At 36.7% G+C, this 20,395-nt stretch overlaps 1 protein-coding gene across 2 annotated transcripts in view; it reads left to right on the top strand.

Moving 5' to 3' along the window:
- NFXL1 (nuclear transcription factor, X-box binding like 1) overlaps nt 1-20,395 on the top strand; it is a 57,677-nt gene that overhangs the window by 24,019 nt on the left and 13,263 nt on the right. For both annotated transcript variants that reach the window (XM_055140724.1, XM_055140725.1), the window contains 7 exons: nt 425-515; nt 6,122-6,242; nt 6,645-6,804; nt 7,586-7,677; nt 14,411-14,432; nt 15,329-15,469; nt 19,264-19,430. In XM_055140724.1, coding sequence (XP_054996699.1) covers nt 425-515; nt 6,122-6,242; nt 6,645-6,804; nt 7,586-7,677; nt 14,411-14,432; nt 15,329-15,469; nt 19,264-19,430 — 794 coding nt within the window. The remainder of the gene's footprint in view (nt 1-424; nt 516-6,121; nt 6,243-6,644; nt 6,805-7,585; nt 7,678-14,410; nt 14,433-15,328; nt 15,470-19,263; nt 19,431-20,395) is intronic.

Genomic DNA, 20,395 nt, shown 5'->3' with positions numbered 1-20,395 from the left:
TCTCCCCTCCCTGCCCTCTTTTGAGCATTATGGTTTGCTATACAGATTTGTAAACTGGTTTTAATTTAAAAAATGGCCAGGCTATAATCATTCATCTAAACTTAACTAGATCAATCCTTTGGTTAATGTCAATCATGGCAAAGACAAGTGGAAATCAAAACGTTCTATGGGAATGTTATAAATTATGGAATAATTAACCGCGGGGCAAGAAAAATTAGCTAATTTTCTTAAATTTTGTTATTGCATATTTAGGCTTATACAGTATATCTGTTTGACATAAAAATGTAGATACTACATTGATTTTATTCCTTAGTGCAAACAAGTATTTTTGCTTTTAATGAATTCTTTGAGTTATTAGTAACTAAATTTGTGTTAATCTATGGTTATCAAATTACTTTTTCTTTATATATTGCTTTTTCTTTAGTGTTGTCCTGGGAACTGTCCACCTTGTGATCAGAATTGTGGACGGACTTTAGGATGTAGAAACCATAAGTGTCCATCTGTTTGCCACAGAGGTAAAATTTAAAAATAATTTTTTATTTACATAGTACTGTGTAACTGATGAAGAACTTCCAAATTCTTCTTGTTCACCTTAACCTTGAGAAGGTAGAACAATTGCTAATATTCCGATTTCATGGACATGGAAATTAAAGCTAAGCACAATTATTTATTGACTTAGTCTGGAAAATACCTTTAAAGCAGTATAATGTAGGTCTGTCTCCAAAGTAAGAAAGTGTCTTTCTTTGACACCATGTTGTTTGCTTATTCATCCTAGCGTTTCTCACGTGGGTTTTCCTTTTTTTTTTAAGTTTTATTGGGATATATAGCATTTTTGTTTTATAGTAATGTAAAATTGACATACAGCATTATATATAAGATATAAAGCATATAAGTTAACAGGTATTATAAAAAATATATAATATTATATGTTATTGATTATATACTTACATGATTAATAAGTATCATTAATAAATATCATATTTAAAAAAACTTTGTGACAAGAACTCTTAGAAATATACATACTCTAACAACTTTCATACACAACAGTGTTAACTGTTTATGACCCTGCTATTTATATTACAGCTAGATGTTAATATATTTTTAATTATTGTTGTCAGATTTCTCCCTTTTTTGTTTTTAAATTAATGTATTTAGTTTCTTATTTTAATTTTTTATACACATTTTATTGCTTTACTATTGGTTTGCCTGGCAAGCTACACGTGGCATATTCGATATGCCAAAAACAGTAACAAGTTTCACAATGGGGACATTGCTGATGCCCGCTTGAGCAAATCAATGAACAACGGGATGACAGTGCTACAGTGCTACTATTGTTTATAATGCTATAATATTGGAGGTGTACAGCTTAGTAAGTGTATATAAGTCTCATGGGACCACTGAAGTTGTAGGGCATTATACTACAAAAGTCATTACCACCATCTATTTCTCTTTACCCCTATATATAGTCTGTATATTTTAAATAGTCTGAGAGTTTGTATTGTATTTATTTAGTTCATTTGATACAGTTATTTATATTATACATATGAGGAAAACTGTCTGGTAAGTACCTTTCACTCTGAGTTATTTTGCTTAGAATTATCACCTCAAGTTCCATCCCTGTTGTCTGAAAAATCACAACTTCACATTTTTAAATGCTTAGTATTTAATATTTTGTGTTTAAAATGTGAGTATGTATACCACATTTATCCAGTCTTTTGTCATTGGACATTTAGGTTTAGTCCTTGTCTGAGGCTGTTATGAATAATGTGGCTACAAATGTAGTAATTCAAATAATGTCTTTTTGAATAGGTATTTTCCCATCCTTTTGGTTGATGTCTGGGAATGGTACTGCTGTAGCATATAATATTTATGTTTTTATCTGTTTATTTTTAATAGGGAGTCATGCCCAGTGTTCTTGGAGACCTGAGGCCACTTCTGGTAGTGCTCAAGGGTCACCAGGGGTTTTATCTGGTGGTCCTTGAGGTGACCTTGTACCAGTGATGTGCTAAGCTTGTGCTTTTTTTCCACTTGAACCATATCCTTGGCTCTGTTTCAGTTTTTTAGTATTAAGGAAACAATGCTATTTTTCCATAGAGGCAGTACTAGTTTACATGCTCAGTCACAGTGTCCGTAGTTCCTTTTTATCCATATCTTACCAACACATGTTTCCAATATATAGGTTATTCTTTGCTTTTTTAAAATTTAATTTTAGTTTTATAAAGTAGTTCACAGTATTTGATTACATTTAATATTCAAACACCAATCCCACCACCATTACACCTTCCCACCATTATATTTTGAATGTTTCCATCCTGAATTCCAATCCCTACCCCAAAGCTGAACCGAAATAATTTATTTTGTATTGTTTGTTATGAATAAACCACTTAAAATGCTCCATAAAAATTTCCTTGGAAGAAAGTGTATGAAGATTGTTGTATTTCATCCAGGGGCCATTAAGCCCTTCTGTAAGAGATTACTAACTTGTTAAAGATTGAGCCTTGTGTGCTTTTATATATATAAATATATATATATGTACATATGTGTATATATGTAATCTGTAAAATATATATATGTGTGTATATATATGTAATCTATAAGAATATATTTCCCTCTAAGATTGGTTGCCTTCTACTCTAAACACCATCAAATGTGATGCACTACTTTTGAAATATGAGTGGTGCGAGGTATGAGGTGTCCAGGAATAGGTTTCTTTCGTGGGTGAGGCTCGTCCGAGTGTGGAGAGCAGCCGTGAGCATGGTGGTGCTTGAGTTATGGAGGTTTTCGGCTGCTGGGGCGGGGGAGGGGCCTCAGCATGCTGCTCCAAGGTGCCACGAATGAAACAGCGTGGCGCGGAGTCTGGTGGCATATACTCTTTTCCGAGAAAGACAGTGAGTCTCTGGATTGTGGCTGGTGACGAGATTACCTGTTCTTTGTATGGGGCATCCATATTTCTTCTTTGGAGAAGTGTCTAAATTTATTTCCAATTTGGGGAGTGGGGTGGGCGCGCCTCTCAAGTGGTGCTCAGGTGTGCCTGGGCGCCCTCCTGGTAATTCTCAGCCAGCTGGGTTGAAGTTCAGTAGGAGGGCCTGAGGATACAGTGCTGTGAGTTTCCTGTGGTGCTGGGGATTACCGGGTCACTCAGGTAGTGCTTAGGGGGAAATGCCTGCAGAGCCTCATACCCAGAAGTGCCTTGGGGCCTCTAGGCCTATATCTATACCTGGTTATATTCAGGGGAGCCTCTAAGATCCAGATGATACTTGGTATTGAACTAGGGTTGAATATATACATCATATGCATCTTAACCCTATTCTGTATCTTGCACAATTTGTGATTAGATTTGTTTGTTGTTAAGTTGTTTGAATTTATATAATTTAGATACTCTCATTGGACGTATAATGTGCAAAATCCCCCCTTTTGTAGCTTGCCTATTGTTTTTGTGCTAGTTTCTCTGTAAATTGAAATTTGTTATAGTCTTTATTTTTGTTTTCCTTGCCACTGAAGATGAGTCTCCAAATTCATCTTTTATGTCCAAGTCCAGGGGATACCTGTTTCTTTTTCTTTCCTTTTTTTTTTTGGTGGGGGCACAGGGTTGGACCAAACCCGGTAATGCTCAGGGAATTAGTCCTAGTTTTGTACTCAGGAATTACTCCTGGCAGTGCTTATGGGACCATGCCCTACATGCTGTACTATTGCTCCAACCCCACCTGATTTTTTTCCCTATTTTTCAGAAGGATTTTATATGTCTTTAATTATATTTTGAATTAACTTTTTAAAATGATGTTTAATAGTGATTCACTTTGATTTTTTGCTTGTGATTGTCCAGTTTTCCTACTATGATCTGTCAAAAAGATTCTCCTTTCTCCCTTGTAAGGTCTTGGATCCTTTGTCCTAATATGTGTAAGTTATTTCTGTGCGTTTTATTCAATTTCATTGGTGCCTGTCTGTTTTTGCTCAGTACTATGCTGCATTGATTTCTATCACTTTGTAATATAGTTTGAAACCAGGATTTATGATGCCTCAGTATTTTTCCTTTCAGGATTGGTTTATTTATTTTTGGACTTGTGTTTACACGCAAATTTAAGCATATGTGCTTTATTTTCTGGAAATATACCCAAGTTTTTGACAGAGATTATATTGACTATATATTGATTTAGGAATATTGACATTTTTAACAGTGTTTTTTAAATCCATGAACATAAGTATCTTTACATTTCTTTGTGCCTATTATTTTTAAGTGTTTAGTTTTGTGTGTATTTGTGTATATAGTCTTCCTGGGTTATCTATTTTATCCTTTAGGATGCAGTTGTAAATAAAATTATAATTGTAATTTCTTTTTCACCCTGGTTCATTGTTTGCAGATAGAAATGCACTTCATATATTGATTCATAAACTTCATATATTGATTTTTGTTTACTGCCAATTCATTTATAATTTCTAGTAGGGTTTTTTGTTTGTAACCTTTTGGAATTTCTATGTGTGACATACTTCTGAAAATGATAGTAACTTTCTAATTCTTTTGTAATTTAGATTCCTTTCAGACTTTCTTGCCTAATAGCTCTCCAGCCTATTTTGAATGTCATTAATGAAAATGGGTATTCTTATTTTGCTCCTGATATTTGGGGAAAATACTGTTTTCATCTTTTAATATGTTTGAAAGGTTGTAGGTAATAGCTTTCTACCTTGATTGAAGCTTTTTTTTTTTCTTGCTTTTTTTGGGTCACACCCGGCAATGCTCAGGGGTTACTCCTGGCTCTGCACTCAAGAATTACCTCTGGTGGTGCTCGGGGGACCATATGGGATGCTGGGAATTGAACCCGGGTTGGCCGCGTGCAAGGCGAACGCCCTACCCGCTGTGCTATCTCTCTAGCCCCCTGATTGAAGCTTTTTTTAAAATCATAGATGGATGTTGAATCTTGTAAAATGCTCTTTCAACGTCTGCTTATATGTAAATGTTATCTTTTGTTGATGTGCGATGGATTATATTTATTGTGTTGCATATATTGATATGTATTCTTGGGGTAAACCTTGCAGGGTCAGAATGTATTATTCTTTTGATAAAATGCTGCATTCTGTTTGCCGAGTTTTGGTTTTTAGTTTTTGGAGGGTTTTTTTGCATAGATTTTTGCATCTATGTTCATCAGTGATACTGTTCTCTAGTTTTTTAGGGGAGAATTACCCTTTTTGATTTAGGGATCATGGAATGTTATCTTCATTTAATATTTTTATGATTGTTCCTCCTTGTAGTAGTTGGAGAAGAATTTATTTGAAAATAATGTGTATGAAGTTTGCGTGAGAATAAACCAATAATATATTGTTAACATTAGATTTTTCAAAGACATAGACCTATTTTGCTTTTGTAGTTTTGAATGAATAATAAATTTGTTACTTCTAATAGGAATTTTTAAAGAAAAATGTAAAGCTTTCCATTGAAATACCAGTGTTGTTATGGAAAACTATATTAATCATAAATATTCAGCTTGCTAAAGTTTGTGGTGGGGGTCCTCCCAACCTGGAGCCAGTAGGTCCAGGCCCACCAGTGATTCTTCTCAGTTACTGGATCATCAGTTCACTGGGTTAGCAGAAGAGTCTGAGGATGTGATGCTGCTTGAGCTCTGCAGTACAAGGGAAAACCTGGGCCACCCTGACAGTGCCGGGGCCATCCAGGGCCATACCTGGTGGTGCCTGAGAACCTCCAGGATGCCACCTAGCAATGCTTAAGGCGCCATGTGGTGCAGAGAATCAAAACCTAGCTTGGGCACAGGCGCGTCTTAACTTTGCTATCTCATGGCCCCGGCTTGATAAATTTTCACAAACTGAATTTAACTATGCAACCAAAACCCATTAAACAGAACATCATTAGTATTTCCAAAATCATCCATATCTTCATAGCCACCATCCTAATTTGGAGCATTATAATTTTTTGTTTACTTTATGTAAAGAGAATCATATATGGTATGCCCTGTAGTGCGGTATTATGTTGTGATGGTTATTCATGTAGTTTCTTTATTCTTGTTTTAGAGTTATCTTCTTTGTGTACATGTGCTGAACTTACTGATTGTATTGATGAACACTGAGGTTTTAAGGAAATTTATTTTTAAGTTTCAGATTTTTATTTTTTCAGGCAGTTGCTATCCTTGCCCAGAAACTGTTGATGTGAAGTGCAATTGTGGTAAGACAAAAGTGACCGTACCCTGTGGCCGAGAACGCACCACAAGACCACCCAAGTGCAAAGAGCAGTGCAGGTTAGCATAAAATTTTGTTTAAATTTAGACCTGGTGTCCTGTAAATTTAAGTTCATACTCATACTTAGTTTGATTTAATTTAATTTAATACCATTTAATTTTGCTTTGATATTTTAAAGTGTTAATATTTGGAGATGGAGAGATAGTACAGCAAATTTGGTGCTTGTCTTGCATGCAACTGACCCAGGTTCAGTTCCCTGTTCTCCTTATGATCTCCTGAATCCCACCAGGGTGATCCCTAGAGTCCAGGGCACCACTGGGTGTTGCCCCAAACAAAAACAAAAGTCATATTCATAGTGTGCTTTTATTTTGGTATGAAATGAAAATAAATATAAGACATTGTATTTTAAATGTATTTATTAGATGGGAAAATGAAATTTTTAAAATTGTACTTTGATTTAGTCGACCTTCAACTTGCCATCATGCAAGTCAAGAAAAACATCGCTGTCACTTTGGCCCTTGTCCTCCTTGTCATCAGTCTTGCCAAAAAGTTTTGGAGAAATGTGGTCACTTGTGTCCTGCTCCTTGTCATGACCAAGCTCTAATAAAGCAAACTGGCAAGGTAAGGAAATTATTAGGAGACAGTATTTGCTATATGTTATATTTTCCTAATTTAGATAGTCATTTAACAAACAGTAATTGAGTATTTATTGAGTATATGCTCTCTGGTAATAAATATGATGTGCCTTTAAGGTAATAAATATGATGTGCCTTTTAAGAAGCTTATATTTTAGAACAGGAGAGAAGCCAGTAAAGAAGTGTTTGCAAAGGCAGTGTGATAATCATGTTGTAATCGTGATAGTGATGAACTTGGCAGTCTTCTTTTATATATTTTGACCTAGAATCATAGTTATCACATATTTGACTATAGTGAACTCTTACTATGTGTTCAGCATTTTAGTAGATGCTAGGGAGATAACAGCAAACAGTAATGAACAATACTTTCTACTCACAGACTTGGAGTTTAGGGTTCTGTTTCTTATTCAGTTCTTTTGGTTTATGAAAAGTGAACAAGACTACAGAACTTTTGCTCCGCCATTAAAAATCTTGGTTTTCCTCAATTTTTAATATTCAGTGTGTAATGAGAGACAATGGATAAAATAAATATTTCAGTTAGTACAATTTGTTGATTACTTAAAAAAAATGTTAAGCTGCTTCTACATGGAATAAATGAAGCTACTGTTTAGATAAAATAAATATTTCAGTTAGTACAATTTGTTGATTACTTAAAAAAAATGTTAAGCTGCTTCTACGTGGAATAAATGAAGCTACTGTTTAGATTCTTATAGTAACCTTATCATTAAATCCCTGTGATTTAAAATTAATTTGTATTTTACTTGTAGCACCAGCCTACAGTTCCTTGGGAACAGCCCTCTGAGCCAGCATTTATTCAGACTGCTTTACCTTGTCCTCCATGTCAAGTTCCTATTCCTATGTAAGCATTAGAATTTTCCCTTCAAAAAATCTTTTGATATTGTTCATGTATCTTACTTAAGTCACCTTCTCCATATTTTATATATCATTATTTTAAGCTTAGCCTGTAAGATAATTTTCCTTCAACTGTTTTCTGTCTTCAACCCCAGTTTCTTCAAAATATGTTTTTCCATAATGTTTAAAAACCTTTTCTAGTGTTTGCTTTTGTTTGCTTTTTTTATTTTTAAAGTCTTTTCTCCAGCTGGAGTTGGAGGTTCTTCCTAAAACTTTTGCTAAAACTTGGGTTTTACAATAATATACCTTTGATACCTAAATACTAATCTTCCTAATTGAGACGGAGTCTGTAAGCTTCTTTGGGAAAGAGAAAAACACATTTTAGATGGGCATTTTGGAGAGAGAGTTTTTGAGGTAGCGGTTTAAAGTGAAAGCAAGTTGTTTCCTGGATGACCCAGAAATGATTTGAAATGCGTTGTAAGGAGTGAAACTTAGAGTAATAAGAAATCCAGGAATGGTTCATACTTTCAGTGATGTTATAAAAACTATAAGAGAAGAAGTTCAACATTCTGAAAAGTGACATGAAAGTAGAAGCGCAGGGAGGCAGGGGGTTGTTTATAACTAAAATTCCCAATTGAATATTGAAAATACCTTGTTTCTATTGGTCTTTTAAAGTGTGGGCTCTTGGTTTCTTTACAGTTAATAGTTTTCACTTCCATTTTGTTCTTAAATATTCGTGTATGGGGATGGGTTGGGGTGGGGGGTTGGGAAGGGGAGGCTGCCAAGTAGAGCTCTGGGCTGTGCTAGAACTCAGAGATACATGTCTTTGATCTCTTAGCTAGCTCTGCAGCACCACATTATGTATGTATTCAATCAGTCTCATGGTATAATTACGAGAGACCAAGTTGCCTATGGTGTCTTATACTAGATTTATATTATTAGAGATTAGCAGTGACCTAAATCTTCCCATAAAGAGCAACAAAAGAAGAGAAACTGATGTCTGAATTCATAGGCACTGTAGTCAGTGAACTTTGAGGTACTTAATAAGCCTTACGGTAAGATTAACATCTATGTCGTAGTTGACTTGAGATCATTGGATTATTTACTAAATTTCAAATAGCCTTTCCTTTGCATTTGACTAGAATATGCTCCTAATTTGGGGGGTAGATATGTTAAAGCATTTTAATCAATTTTATTAGACTATATTAATATACCTATACCTAGTATCACTATATTGCTCATTGATCTGCTCGGGTGGGCACCAGTAATGTCTCCATTTGTCCCTGTCTCGTTCAGGGTCAGGGGAATGAGGCCCATTATTGTTACTGTTTTTGGCATATTGAATACGCCATGGGTAATTTACCAGGCTCTGCCATGCGAGATTCTGCATCGGCTCTCTTCCTGGAGCTTTGTTTTATAGTCTCTGAATCTTGGCCGTTGATGAGATTACATGGCACCAGGGGCAGTTTGTGTGTGTGATGGCTAAGCTACTGGAAAATGGGGGTCTGGGTGGAGGAGACCCAGTCCTAATCCGAGCAGACTTGGAGATCTCAGCCATGGGTCCCGCATACCTGGGTTCCTCTGTCTTTACCGTCACGCATGAGGCTTGTCTAGTAAGTAGATTAAATTATTAAAATAAAGATTAAATTATTAAAACAAAGAAATAGTTTATGGGAATAATGTACATGCTTTGCAAGTGCAGGCCTGGATTCTATTCCTAACATCACAGAGTCCTCCAAGCACTGCCAGAAGCAACCTAGAATACCGAGCCCCAAATAGCACTCTAGTACTGTCAGGTGTGGCCAAAAGCCCCCTAGATTAAAATGGAGCCAGAATGTCTAGGCCTGAATACTGGCTCCACTGTATGCTAGTTGTGTGACCTAGAGATCAAATTACTTCTCTTTAAGAAAAACTAAAGTTCAGAATGAGTGACTTAACTGGCTCATTTTATTAATGTTTAAGGGGTTAATATCAGTTCTTCACTGGAGGGGGAACCATTTGTTATAAAACCAGTGAGGCTAATATTTCACTAATAATAAATTACAGAAGAAAGCATCCCCAAAAATGGCTATCCTATTTTAATATAAATATAAAAATTCATAACAAAATATTAGCAAGCTAAATCCAGTAATATCTAAAAAAGGTTTATACTTCATGACAAAGTGGAATATATTCCAGAGAGAAATGTAATACATATGAAAATAATGATTGATTCCACTTTATCTAAAAGGAGAAGAAAGGACAGTTAATAAAAGTAGAAAAATCTTTGACAAAATCCATCATATTTTCTTCATATAAAAGACACTCAACAAATTGGAGTGAAAGGGAACTTCCTTAAGTAATTCAAAGACATGTATGAAGAACCCAGAAGTAACATGAAGTGGTGAATTATTGAAAAGTAGTTCTTCCTTTAGTATTAGAAACAAGAGTAAGATGCACATCCCTGCCACTTCTGCTTTTCATTGTACAGACAGAGCAATTTTTTCATTTGGGATTTCTTGTTGAGTTTTAAGAGTTCTGTTTGGATTTGTCATTTACCAGATACTAAAATCCTTTATCATATACAGAGGACTTTTATTTTTATTTTTTTATTTTTTACATTTTATTAAATCACGGTGAGATAGTTACAAGCTTTCATGTTTTTTTTAATCACACAATGATCAGACACCCAACCCTCCTCCAATGCACAATTCCCACCACCAGTATCCCCAGTATACCCCCCCTTTCCCACTCTCCCCCTGCCTCCATGGCAGACAGTATTACCTGTACTCTCTACTTTTGGGCATTGTGGCTTGCAGCACAGACACTGAGAAGTCATCATGTTTGGTCCATTATCTGCTTTTGGCACACATCTCCCATCCTGACTGATTCCTCCAGCCATCATTTTCTTAGTGATCCCTTTTCTATTCCATCTGCCTTCTCCCTTCTGCTCATGAAGCAGGCTTCCAGCTCTGGGGCAGTCCACAGGGGACTTTATATTTGGATATGAGTCCTTTATTAGATGTTTTCCAGATATTTTTTTCAGTCATAGGTTTATCTTTTTTAAGTATTTTCATTTAATATTTTTTCAATTAGTGAGCTCAACCAGTTTTCTTTTGTGATTATAGTTTTGGTGTTGTATTTTGAAAAGTCATGCTCAAACTCAGAGTCCTAGATTTCCTCCTGTGTTTTATACATTTATGCCATTTGACATTATTGTTGTCCATTGTACCATTTCCCATTATTTCCTATTTACCCATTTTGAGGACTGGAGCAAAATAGCACAGTGGATAGGGCATTTGCCTTGCAAACAGCCGGCCTGGGTTTGATTCCTCCGAACTTCTCAGAGAGCCCGTTAAGCTACCAAGAGTATCCCGCCCACACAGCAGAGCCTGGCAAGCTACCCGTGGCGTATTTGATATGCCAAAAACAGTAATAACAAGTATCACAATGGAGACATTACTGGTACCCGCTCGAGCTAATCGATGAGCAACGGAGTGACAGTGACAGTGACATGGTCTGTCTGAATTTTTTTGTTTGTTAATTTTTGAGCCAAACCTGACTATGCCCAGGGCCCTGTACTCAGGGATTACTCCCGGCTGTGCTCATGGGACCATATGTGATGTCAGGGAATGAACTCAGGTCTTCCGTGGACAAGGCATGTGTCTTACCTGCTGCACAGTCTCTCATTGTCTCAGTTATTTGTCTGTCTTTGAGCCACACCTGGATATTTGCATGGAGGCAAGCACCTTAACCCCTATACCATCTTCTGGCCCCTGTCTGGAAATTTTGTTTCAGTGCCAACAAGTTGTTGAAGGACTATTCTTTTAATTTAATTACCTTTCTCCTTTAAAGTTCAGTTATGTCTAGACTCTGTTCTATTCTATTGGTCTGTTGGAATAAATATTATTAATCTACCACAGCCAATAGATTAATGTTTTAACAGTGGCTTTCATTGATGGTGTAGCTTTATAGGAAATTTTGAAGTTGGGTACTGTGCCGTCCATCCTCTGACTTCTTCAGTACTGGATTCACTGTTCTTAATTTTTCGTATGTCCATGTAGACCTTACAATCAGTTTATCAATAGAAGCAAGGACAATTAATAGAGGTAGAAAAATGTTTTCTGTAAAATTGCTTGCATGTGTATTCAAAAAATAAATATGAAACCCGTGGCTCTCTCTCGCTACCTGCATTTGGTGCTCTCACACTGTAGGATGACATTACTTTGTCCTTTCCCACCTTGCCACGAGGAGCTCGTTCAGGTTTTTCCTGGAGTTTAGGCTTACCCCAGTTACACCCATCAAGGTGTTCCCGAAAATTTCTGATCCCTTTGTTTAGCTGTAATCACTTCTCTGTGCTCTCTTCCCCAAAAACAGTTAATCAGCTTCTCCCCCTAACTGACTCTGCTAATTTGTAAGGTCAGACCTTCCTAGGATACTGAACTTATTATAAGTTAATATTACCTTTCTCCTCTCCTTATGCCTTTTGATTAATTTACTTTAAAGCAATGTCCTTTTTGTATAGACACAAGAAGACAATATTATGCTTTTGTAACTTGGGACTTAATTGGCTTCGAATATTATTCATTCTCGGGCATCTGCTTTCTCCACTTAAGTCTCAGTTGCCCTCAGTTCCTAGCACCCCAAAAGCAGGGTCCCGACAAGGGACAGGATGGATCCAGGGCAAGCTGTGAGTTATGTGCTACCCTGGCATCGAGATGGGCCTGGCCAAAGTGCCTAATTCTTAACTATAAGTTAAGAGCTTGATCATAGACAAATGCTGTCATGATCCAAAAGTAATGACGAGACTAGGACCCTGCTAGGGACAGGAAAGACTGATCCGGCCTGAGCACTGTAGTTTGAGATCGAGATGGCCCCAGGAGAGCAATTCTATAAGCTTTAATGCATTTCTTATTGTGTCCATACAAAATGATTAATATTATGAATGCTTATATGTTTGCTGGATGAGAAGAGAAACACACTCATGGGACTCCACCTTTGGGTGGATCCTTCTGCTGAAAGAGAATCAGTCCTAGGAGAAGCATCCCCTGAGGGAAAGGAACCTTAGGCCTATTGATTGTGACCACGCCTATGTGTACGCCCCAAACCCCTCATGCTGGGGGATTTAACTAGACTGTAAGAGTGGGTTGGGGGGCCAGATCCACAGATCCTGAGAGAGATCGAGAGCCGGGAGAGAAGCAGAGAGAGAGAATGAAATAAACTGATCGAGCAACAAGTTTGGCTTTCTTCCTTCCGTCGCCTGCCCTTGACCAACAGCCACACACAGTGGTTCCAGAGCACCAAACGTGGGCGGTGAGACAGCTGCCGGGAGAGCCAGCGAGTGCACACGCCCCTCGGCGTGCTTTACTTTTTTACATCATACCACTTACCCCACCTGGGACGGCAGAGAGAACAGGCGGACGAAGGAGAAAATGAGGGTCAGGCTGGCTGATATAAATTGCAATTTATTTTAATTTTGTCTTCGTTCTCCTCTGATTCTTCTTCCCCCAGTTCCCTTCATCTCTCCTCTCCGGATCCTGCTCTTTCATTCTTCTCCCCCCTTTCCTGCTCTTACAGCCTTAGTTATCTCCCCAATCATTAGGGGGTTGGGGTAGCAATTACACATAGATATTTCATACACATGCAATCAGTGGATGTAAGGTCCCTCCCTCAGGGGAAGCTTCTTCCAGGACAAACTCATTCAGCAAGAAGACCTGCCTAAGGGCGGAATACCATTTATGGGTGCGTTTCTCCTTTCCTTAGTCCAAAAAATGTTATACATTTATCTTAATTCTACTAGTCATATTGTATGGACACACAAAGAGATACATTAAGCTTATAGGATGGCTCTCCTGGGGGCATCTTGCTATAGATCTCAGACTACAGTGCTCAGGCAAGATTAGTCTTTCCTAACCCTAGCATGGTCCTAATCCAGTTGTTACTCTTTGGATCATGACAGAATTTGTCCATGACCGTGCACTTAACTTATAGTTAAGTATTATGGCACTTGGCCTGGCCCATTTCCATCTCGTGGTAGCTCACAGCTTGACCTGAGTTCATCCAGTCCCCGGTTGAGACCCTGCTTTTGGGGTGCTAGGAACTAAGGGCAACTGAGGCTTAAGTCGAGAAAGCAAGTGCCTGGGAGTGAATAATATTCGAAGCCAATTAAATCCCATGTTACAAAAGCATATTAACAATTCTCTTTCTTTGTCCATACAAAAAGGACATTGCTTGAAAGTAGACTATTCAAAAGACACAAGGAGAGGAGAAGGGCAATATTAACTTACAATACAAATTCGGTGTCCTAGAAAGATTTGACCTTACAAATTAACAGTCTGATTAGGAGGAAAAGCTGATTAACTGGAGGGGAAGAGAGCATAGAGAAGTGGTTACAGATAAACAAAGGAATGGAAGTGATTTGGGAGCACTGTGATGGGTGTGACCCAATAAACCTAAGCTCCTTGTGGCAAGGGGGAAAGGACAAACCCAATAATATCCTACATACTTGAGTACCTAAATGTTTTTTTCTGTGTGTATACTAATATAGTGTGTTATTTTAATTTAATTCCTGTCGCTATTTGCTAGTATATAGGAAAACAATTGGCATTTGTATGTTGTTTGTATTATGTAACCTTCCATAAGCTTTGTTTCCTTATGTGCTGTTCTTTCTTAATAAACTTATTAGAGAGATTATCTTTGCTTTAGATATGTTTTTTGGAGAGTCTATAATGTTTTTATTTTATTTTGTTTTTTTCTTACAGGGAATGTCTTGGAAAACATGAGGTAAATTACAGGCACTAGTTTTAGATAAAACATATTCTATTTTTATGCTATGATAATTGAAATAATAAAATCAATATTTTTGTGCTATAGGTAGTACATAAGTCTGCTGAGTTTAAAAACGAACAGTGCTTTTATTTATGCACTTATCCCAGAACCATTATATTGAATTTTTCATTTAGGAGTGAAATATTTTGCCTTTTTGTCGTTTATTTATTTTTAACTTTCCAATATTACTTTATTGTCAATCCAGTTTGGAGGTGTAGTGAACAAGAGCATTATTATTAAAGAAAGAAAATTAAAGAGAATAAAACTACCTATAGTAGTGACATCAATTGAGATTTAATCTTTTTCTATAAAATGACAACTATAAAACACAGATGAACAACACAGAATAGCAATGCATTTGAACTAAATTCCCCTTCTTCAAGAATTTAATTGCTATCATTACATTTAATAAGAATACTCCAAAGAGATACTATTATCTGAATGCCAACTTGCTGGTATAAGGCATTTTGCTATAATCTTCCTGGGACAAAACTGGTGAATATAATAGGAGAGGTTTCTCAAGTCATTATAGAAGTATATCATTGATATCTTGAGTTATTCGCAATGCAGTCTTACACAGTTAAATAATTATGTCTTTGAGATTTTATGGTTAAATTCTTTTCTGTTTATAATAACTTGTCTGGCCTTGACCATTTAATTCTTTGCTGGTATTTATACCTTCAGACTGCTGCAGAGTAGCCAAAAGCAGCATTCTTTTTGTCATTTATATTGACTTTTGATAGGTTATTTGACTTTAGTAATAGTTATTTGTAAAGCTTCTCAAGTCAGTCACTTTAGAAACACAGGACTAGAGGCATTTTGCTAATTTTCCTCTTCTTTTTTTTTTAAAGGTGAGCCCTCTTCCCTGCTATTCAGTAGGACCTTATTCTTGTAAGAGAGTCTGTGGACGAATCTTAAATTGTCAGAATCATACATGTATGAAAGAATGCCATAAAGTCACTGAAATTGATGCCTGCAAGAACAAGAACAAGGTAATATCATTAACTTGAATGTATATATGCTTAGAATATTCTTGAAATTTTTTATTTTTTAATAATTTTGAGTGGTACTTTAACCATTGAGAAAAGTACCATAAATACTTTTCTGCTCTAATTTTGCTTTATCTTCTTCTTGCCCTCATTTCTCTCATTCCTTAAGATAAAGCAGCTTTATTGTCATGATGTTTTTTCCTTTATATCTGTGTGTTCACCCATAGTAATTTTCCTCTTATTGTACTATGCTAATACATAGGATTTCATTTTTATGATAAAAATACAGAAGTTGTTTATTTAGATAGATATCACCCACCTCCACTTCTCTCAATATCTCTAAGCTTAGTCGACAGCATTTTCTTTGAATTATTTTAAAAATCCAACATGATTAATTAATGATCTTTGTAATTTTAATACATTTCTAGTCTTTCATTAGAAGTTTCACCCAAGTATAGATAGGATGGGGAGGTGTGTGTGAAATTTATTTAAAGTATTTTAAATGTATATGTAAAATCAGCCCTTTAAAGATCTCTAAAAATTGCCAGTTTGCAAGATATTGAATAAAATCCAGCCAAGTAAATTATATAAACACAATCAGATTAGGTATTAAGTTTTTTAAGATACTATCTTATATTTTGGAGGGAGGCTGAGCTGCTTCACAAGCAGTGCTTCTAGGGCCTGGGAGCTAATTCCAGGCATTACTTGGCTAAAAATTTTAAGGATTACTTACTAAGTAAAATTAAATTTATAAGTTTTTGGTGGCTAGAGGAGGATAGTACAGTGGATTAAGGCACTTACTTACATGTGGCTGACCTTGCTTTGATACCTGGCACCATACTCCTTGAGTTTTGTGAGATGTGATCCATGAGCACTGATCATTACCAGATGTGACCTATAGCAACAACCAAAAAAAAAAATTAAATTATATATAATTATGGCACTTGGTCTTTGTAATTGTAATGCATGACAGTATTAAAAGCTAATCTTAGATCACAGAGAGAGATCGACAGGCTGTACATGTGAGTGGTCCTTGTTTAATCCCCAGCACTGCATATGGTTTTCCAAGCATTGCTGGGTGTGACCCAAACAATCTAAATAAATAGTTATTCTTTAAAAAACGCTCTCAGTCTTGCTCAATACATACCAGCTATTCAGTAGGCATTTACCACACTACTGACCAGAATCAAGGCTCTTTTTGCTTTTAACTTCTGCTCTTTTGTTCTTCCGTGGCTATACCCAGAGATCTCAGTTTAGTCAACCCTGTTATTATTTGTGATGACTCTGATTGACACCAATAGCAACACATAATTCTCTGTTGTCTTATTTAATGAGTAGTGATTTGGACTCTGGCACCATTAGCAATATATAATTCTCTATTGTCTTATTTAATTCTTTTATTGTCTTATTTAAAGACTGTAGTGATTTGGACTCTAGTTGAGGAAAGGTATAATGCTGATGGCAAATTAAAGTGACACAATGGACTCAAATATTTCTTGAATGTCTAAAACAGAAAAGCAGTAATGGGGATAATTTGGGGGGTGGAATCTGTCACCAAAAATAAATGGGGAAAACAATATAAAATATATTCTCACATCTGTGTGTTGTATCTGATTATGTATGTATGGACTTTTGTCATTCAGTGTTGTCTGCAAACTGGCAGCATATGGGGTACCAGGGATTGAACCCTGGTTGGCCCATCTATATTAAGCACCCTACCCACTGTGTATCTCTCTGGCCCTCCTCAGCTGTCTTCCACTTTTTTCTTTCAATGTCAACATGAGACAGTTTTAAAAATGTAAGCTAGGTGTCATCTTCTTGCATAGAACCCTTCAGTAGGTTTTAACCACTCAGAATAAAATCCAAATGCCTTACAGTGACCTAATCTTATCTTCCTTACTTACCAGTTCTTGTCTTCTTGCTATTTCTTGAATATAACAAAGCTGAAACCTTTTCTACTTATTCTTTTCTCTCAAACGTCACATTCTTAAGACTTACTGGACTCAACTTTTGGTCATATATGAACTTTATCAGACAGGCTTCCTTATTTCCTTCTTGTATCCTGTTATTATTATTTTTTTTCAGAACATTTATGAAGACATTTTCACCTAGTTAAATGTATATATATATATATATATTTTTTTTCTCTTTTTGGATTACACCCAGCAATGCTTAGGGGTTACTCCTGGCTCATGCACTCAGGAGTTACTCCTGACGATGCTTGGGAGACCATATAGGTTACCAGGGATTGAACGCAGGTTGGCTGCATGCAAGACAAATGCCCTACCTGCTGCACTATTGCTCTGGTCCCTTAAATGTATATTCTTTTTTTTTTTTTTTGCTTTTTGGGTCACACCCAGCAATGCTCAGGGGCCACTCCTGGCTCTGCACTCAGGAATTGCTCCTGGCAGTGCCTGGGGGACCATATGGGATGCCAGGGATCGAACCTGGCCGCGTGCAAGGCAAACGCCCTACCCGCTGTGCTATCGCTCCGGCCCTTAAATATATATTCTTTAGACCAGAGATATCTTCCATCATGTATGTTTCCAGTATCTAGAGGAATGCTTGGCAAATTAACGCTGAATTAATATTTTTAAAATTTAAATTATTTACGGCAGAATATTTTTTAAATTTGAAACTTACTCTTAATTCTACAGATCAAATGTATGTGGCTTTGAATTTAATTGACATAAATTTGTTGTAGTGGCTGTATTTAGAATTATTAGTAGTAGTTTTCTTAGTTTTTAACTTAATATCATTATCTATAGTTCTTTTATTTAATATCATGTGTGATAAGTAATCTGTTCTGCTGTAAGTAACCTTAAAACTTCTTTAGTAGATAGATACTAGTTACATTAGTATGTCACCAGCACATTGAAGTTTCATGTTAAGTTTATTGAAATATATTTAGTTGTAAATCAATTGAAATATCCTGCTGACTGTTCTCCTTTTTGCCCTCTATGGTTTTCTTTTGTGGAAGGTGGGAGTAATTTCTTTTGAATATTAAACTCTTCAGGAATTTTTCTTTTTCTTTTTCTTTTTGCTTTTTGGGTCACGCCTGGCAATGCACAGGGGTTACTCCTGGCTTTGCACTCAGGAATTACTCCTGGTAGTGCTCAGGGGACCATATGGGATGCTGGGAATCGAACCCTGGTCGGCCACGTGCAAGGCAAACGCCCCACCCACTGTGCTATTGCTCCAGCCCCATGCTTTGGGAATTTTTAGTTAGTCTTAAGCAGTATGTTGATGATGTTGATCATATATATGTATATTTTGTTTGTTTGTTTGTTTCGGTTTTGGGCAATACCCAGAAGTACTCAGGGTTTACTCTTGACTCTGCACTCAGGTATCATTCCTGTTACTCCTGGTGGGCTCAGGGGACTATATGTGGTGCCAGAGATTGAACCTGGGTTGTCTGCATATAAGGCCAATGCCCTACCTGCCGTGTACTGTTGCTCCGGCTCTTGATCATGTTGTTGCGTGGAAATGAATTTGTATTTCTGCAACTGTTTCTTGAGAAATGATTTACATTGTTTGATAGAGGTACTTTAGGAAATCAAGTCCATATTAGAGATGACACAGTTTGGTTTAATGAGGTTTGTAGAAATAAAAATGTTTGTGAGTAATGGTCCTCTTCATTTTGGATTTTTTAAATGCATGGAAGTCTGCATTGTTGCAATTATGTCTAAGAGTTGCATAGTATTTTCTTTAGCTAGAAATAAAAATTTTATAACTTCAAAATATAGAAATGCTAGTGTTTTGTACTTATGTGTCTTTTCTCCTTCACTGTTTGTCAGTCTGGCCCAGAATGCCTTCAATGTGAAGAAGGGTGCTCTAAGTCACGGCCGCCAGGTTGTCCTCATCCATGTGTTTTACCATGTCACCCTGGAGAATGTCCTCCTTGCGTTCAGATGCTTAGAATAAAATGTCATTGCAAGATCACAAATCTGTATGTGGAATGTAGGTAAGTGGACTGCTTTACAAAAATTACTTCAGTTGATGTCTTTTTATAATCCAGAATTCTTTATAGTATATCTTAAGGTCCTCTTTGTGTCCCTTGGACTCTAGAGGTCTAGATTTTCTGGTATAACTTGCAAGGAAGAAATGTAGAATTGTGCTTAATTCTAATTTCAAATGGAAATTCCATATGAGATTTTTGTTAGAAAAAGTGTCATTGTGGTTTGTTTAGGGGCCTCTCCAGGGTGGAAGTCGGAGTGGTGGTTCCCAGGGGTCAGTAATGCTTAGTTCAGGGATGGAAGGCTGCTTGAGTGTTTCCCAAAAAAATAGAAACAAAATGAATTGCTCAGGTAGAGTGTCTGACTAGTCATTCAAACAGAAATTAGCCAGATTGTGTTACTTAGTTATGACCTGCAAATAGATTTAAAAAATAAGTTTTGGCATATTATAAATTTTGCTTTCAATGCATTTATCATAGTAGGATATGTGACATTTTCTTTTTTTAAGAAAAGTTCATTTTTATGTGGAGGGAAGATATTCCCCTATTCCCCATTTAACCATGATTACTTTTTAAACTTTTTTATTATTATTTTTTTATCCCTGTTAGATAGTTATAAAGCTTTCCTGTTTGAGTTTCAGTCATACAATGATCGATCACCCAGCCCTTCACTAGTGTACATCTCCACCACCGAGGTCCCCAGTATACCCCCCTCACATCCCACCCCACTTCCTGACTCTGTGGCAGACAATCTCCCCCATACTCTTTTGTATTGCTTATATGAATAGCATAAGATGTCCCTGCCACACTCTCCTGGAATTCTAAAGTTTTAGATAGGGTCTGGAGGGGTCTCTGCAAGAGTTGCTCTGTTCAGAGATTCTTTTGTGTTTCCCTGGATCATTGCTGTTAAGAAGCTTAAGAAGTAGCTGGAGGAGATGAGAAAGACGGGCCCATCCCCTATCCCTGGAGGCCTG

The sequence above is a fragment of the Sorex araneus genome, chromosome 5 (genome assembly GCF_027595985.1).
Source record: "Sorex araneus isolate mSorAra2 chromosome 5, mSorAra2.pri, whole genome shotgun sequence".
Classification (NCBI taxonomy): Eukaryota; Metazoa; Chordata; class Mammalia; order Eulipotyphla; family Soricidae; genus Sorex; species Sorex araneus.
This window is presented reverse-complemented; position numbering and strand designations above follow the sequence as displayed.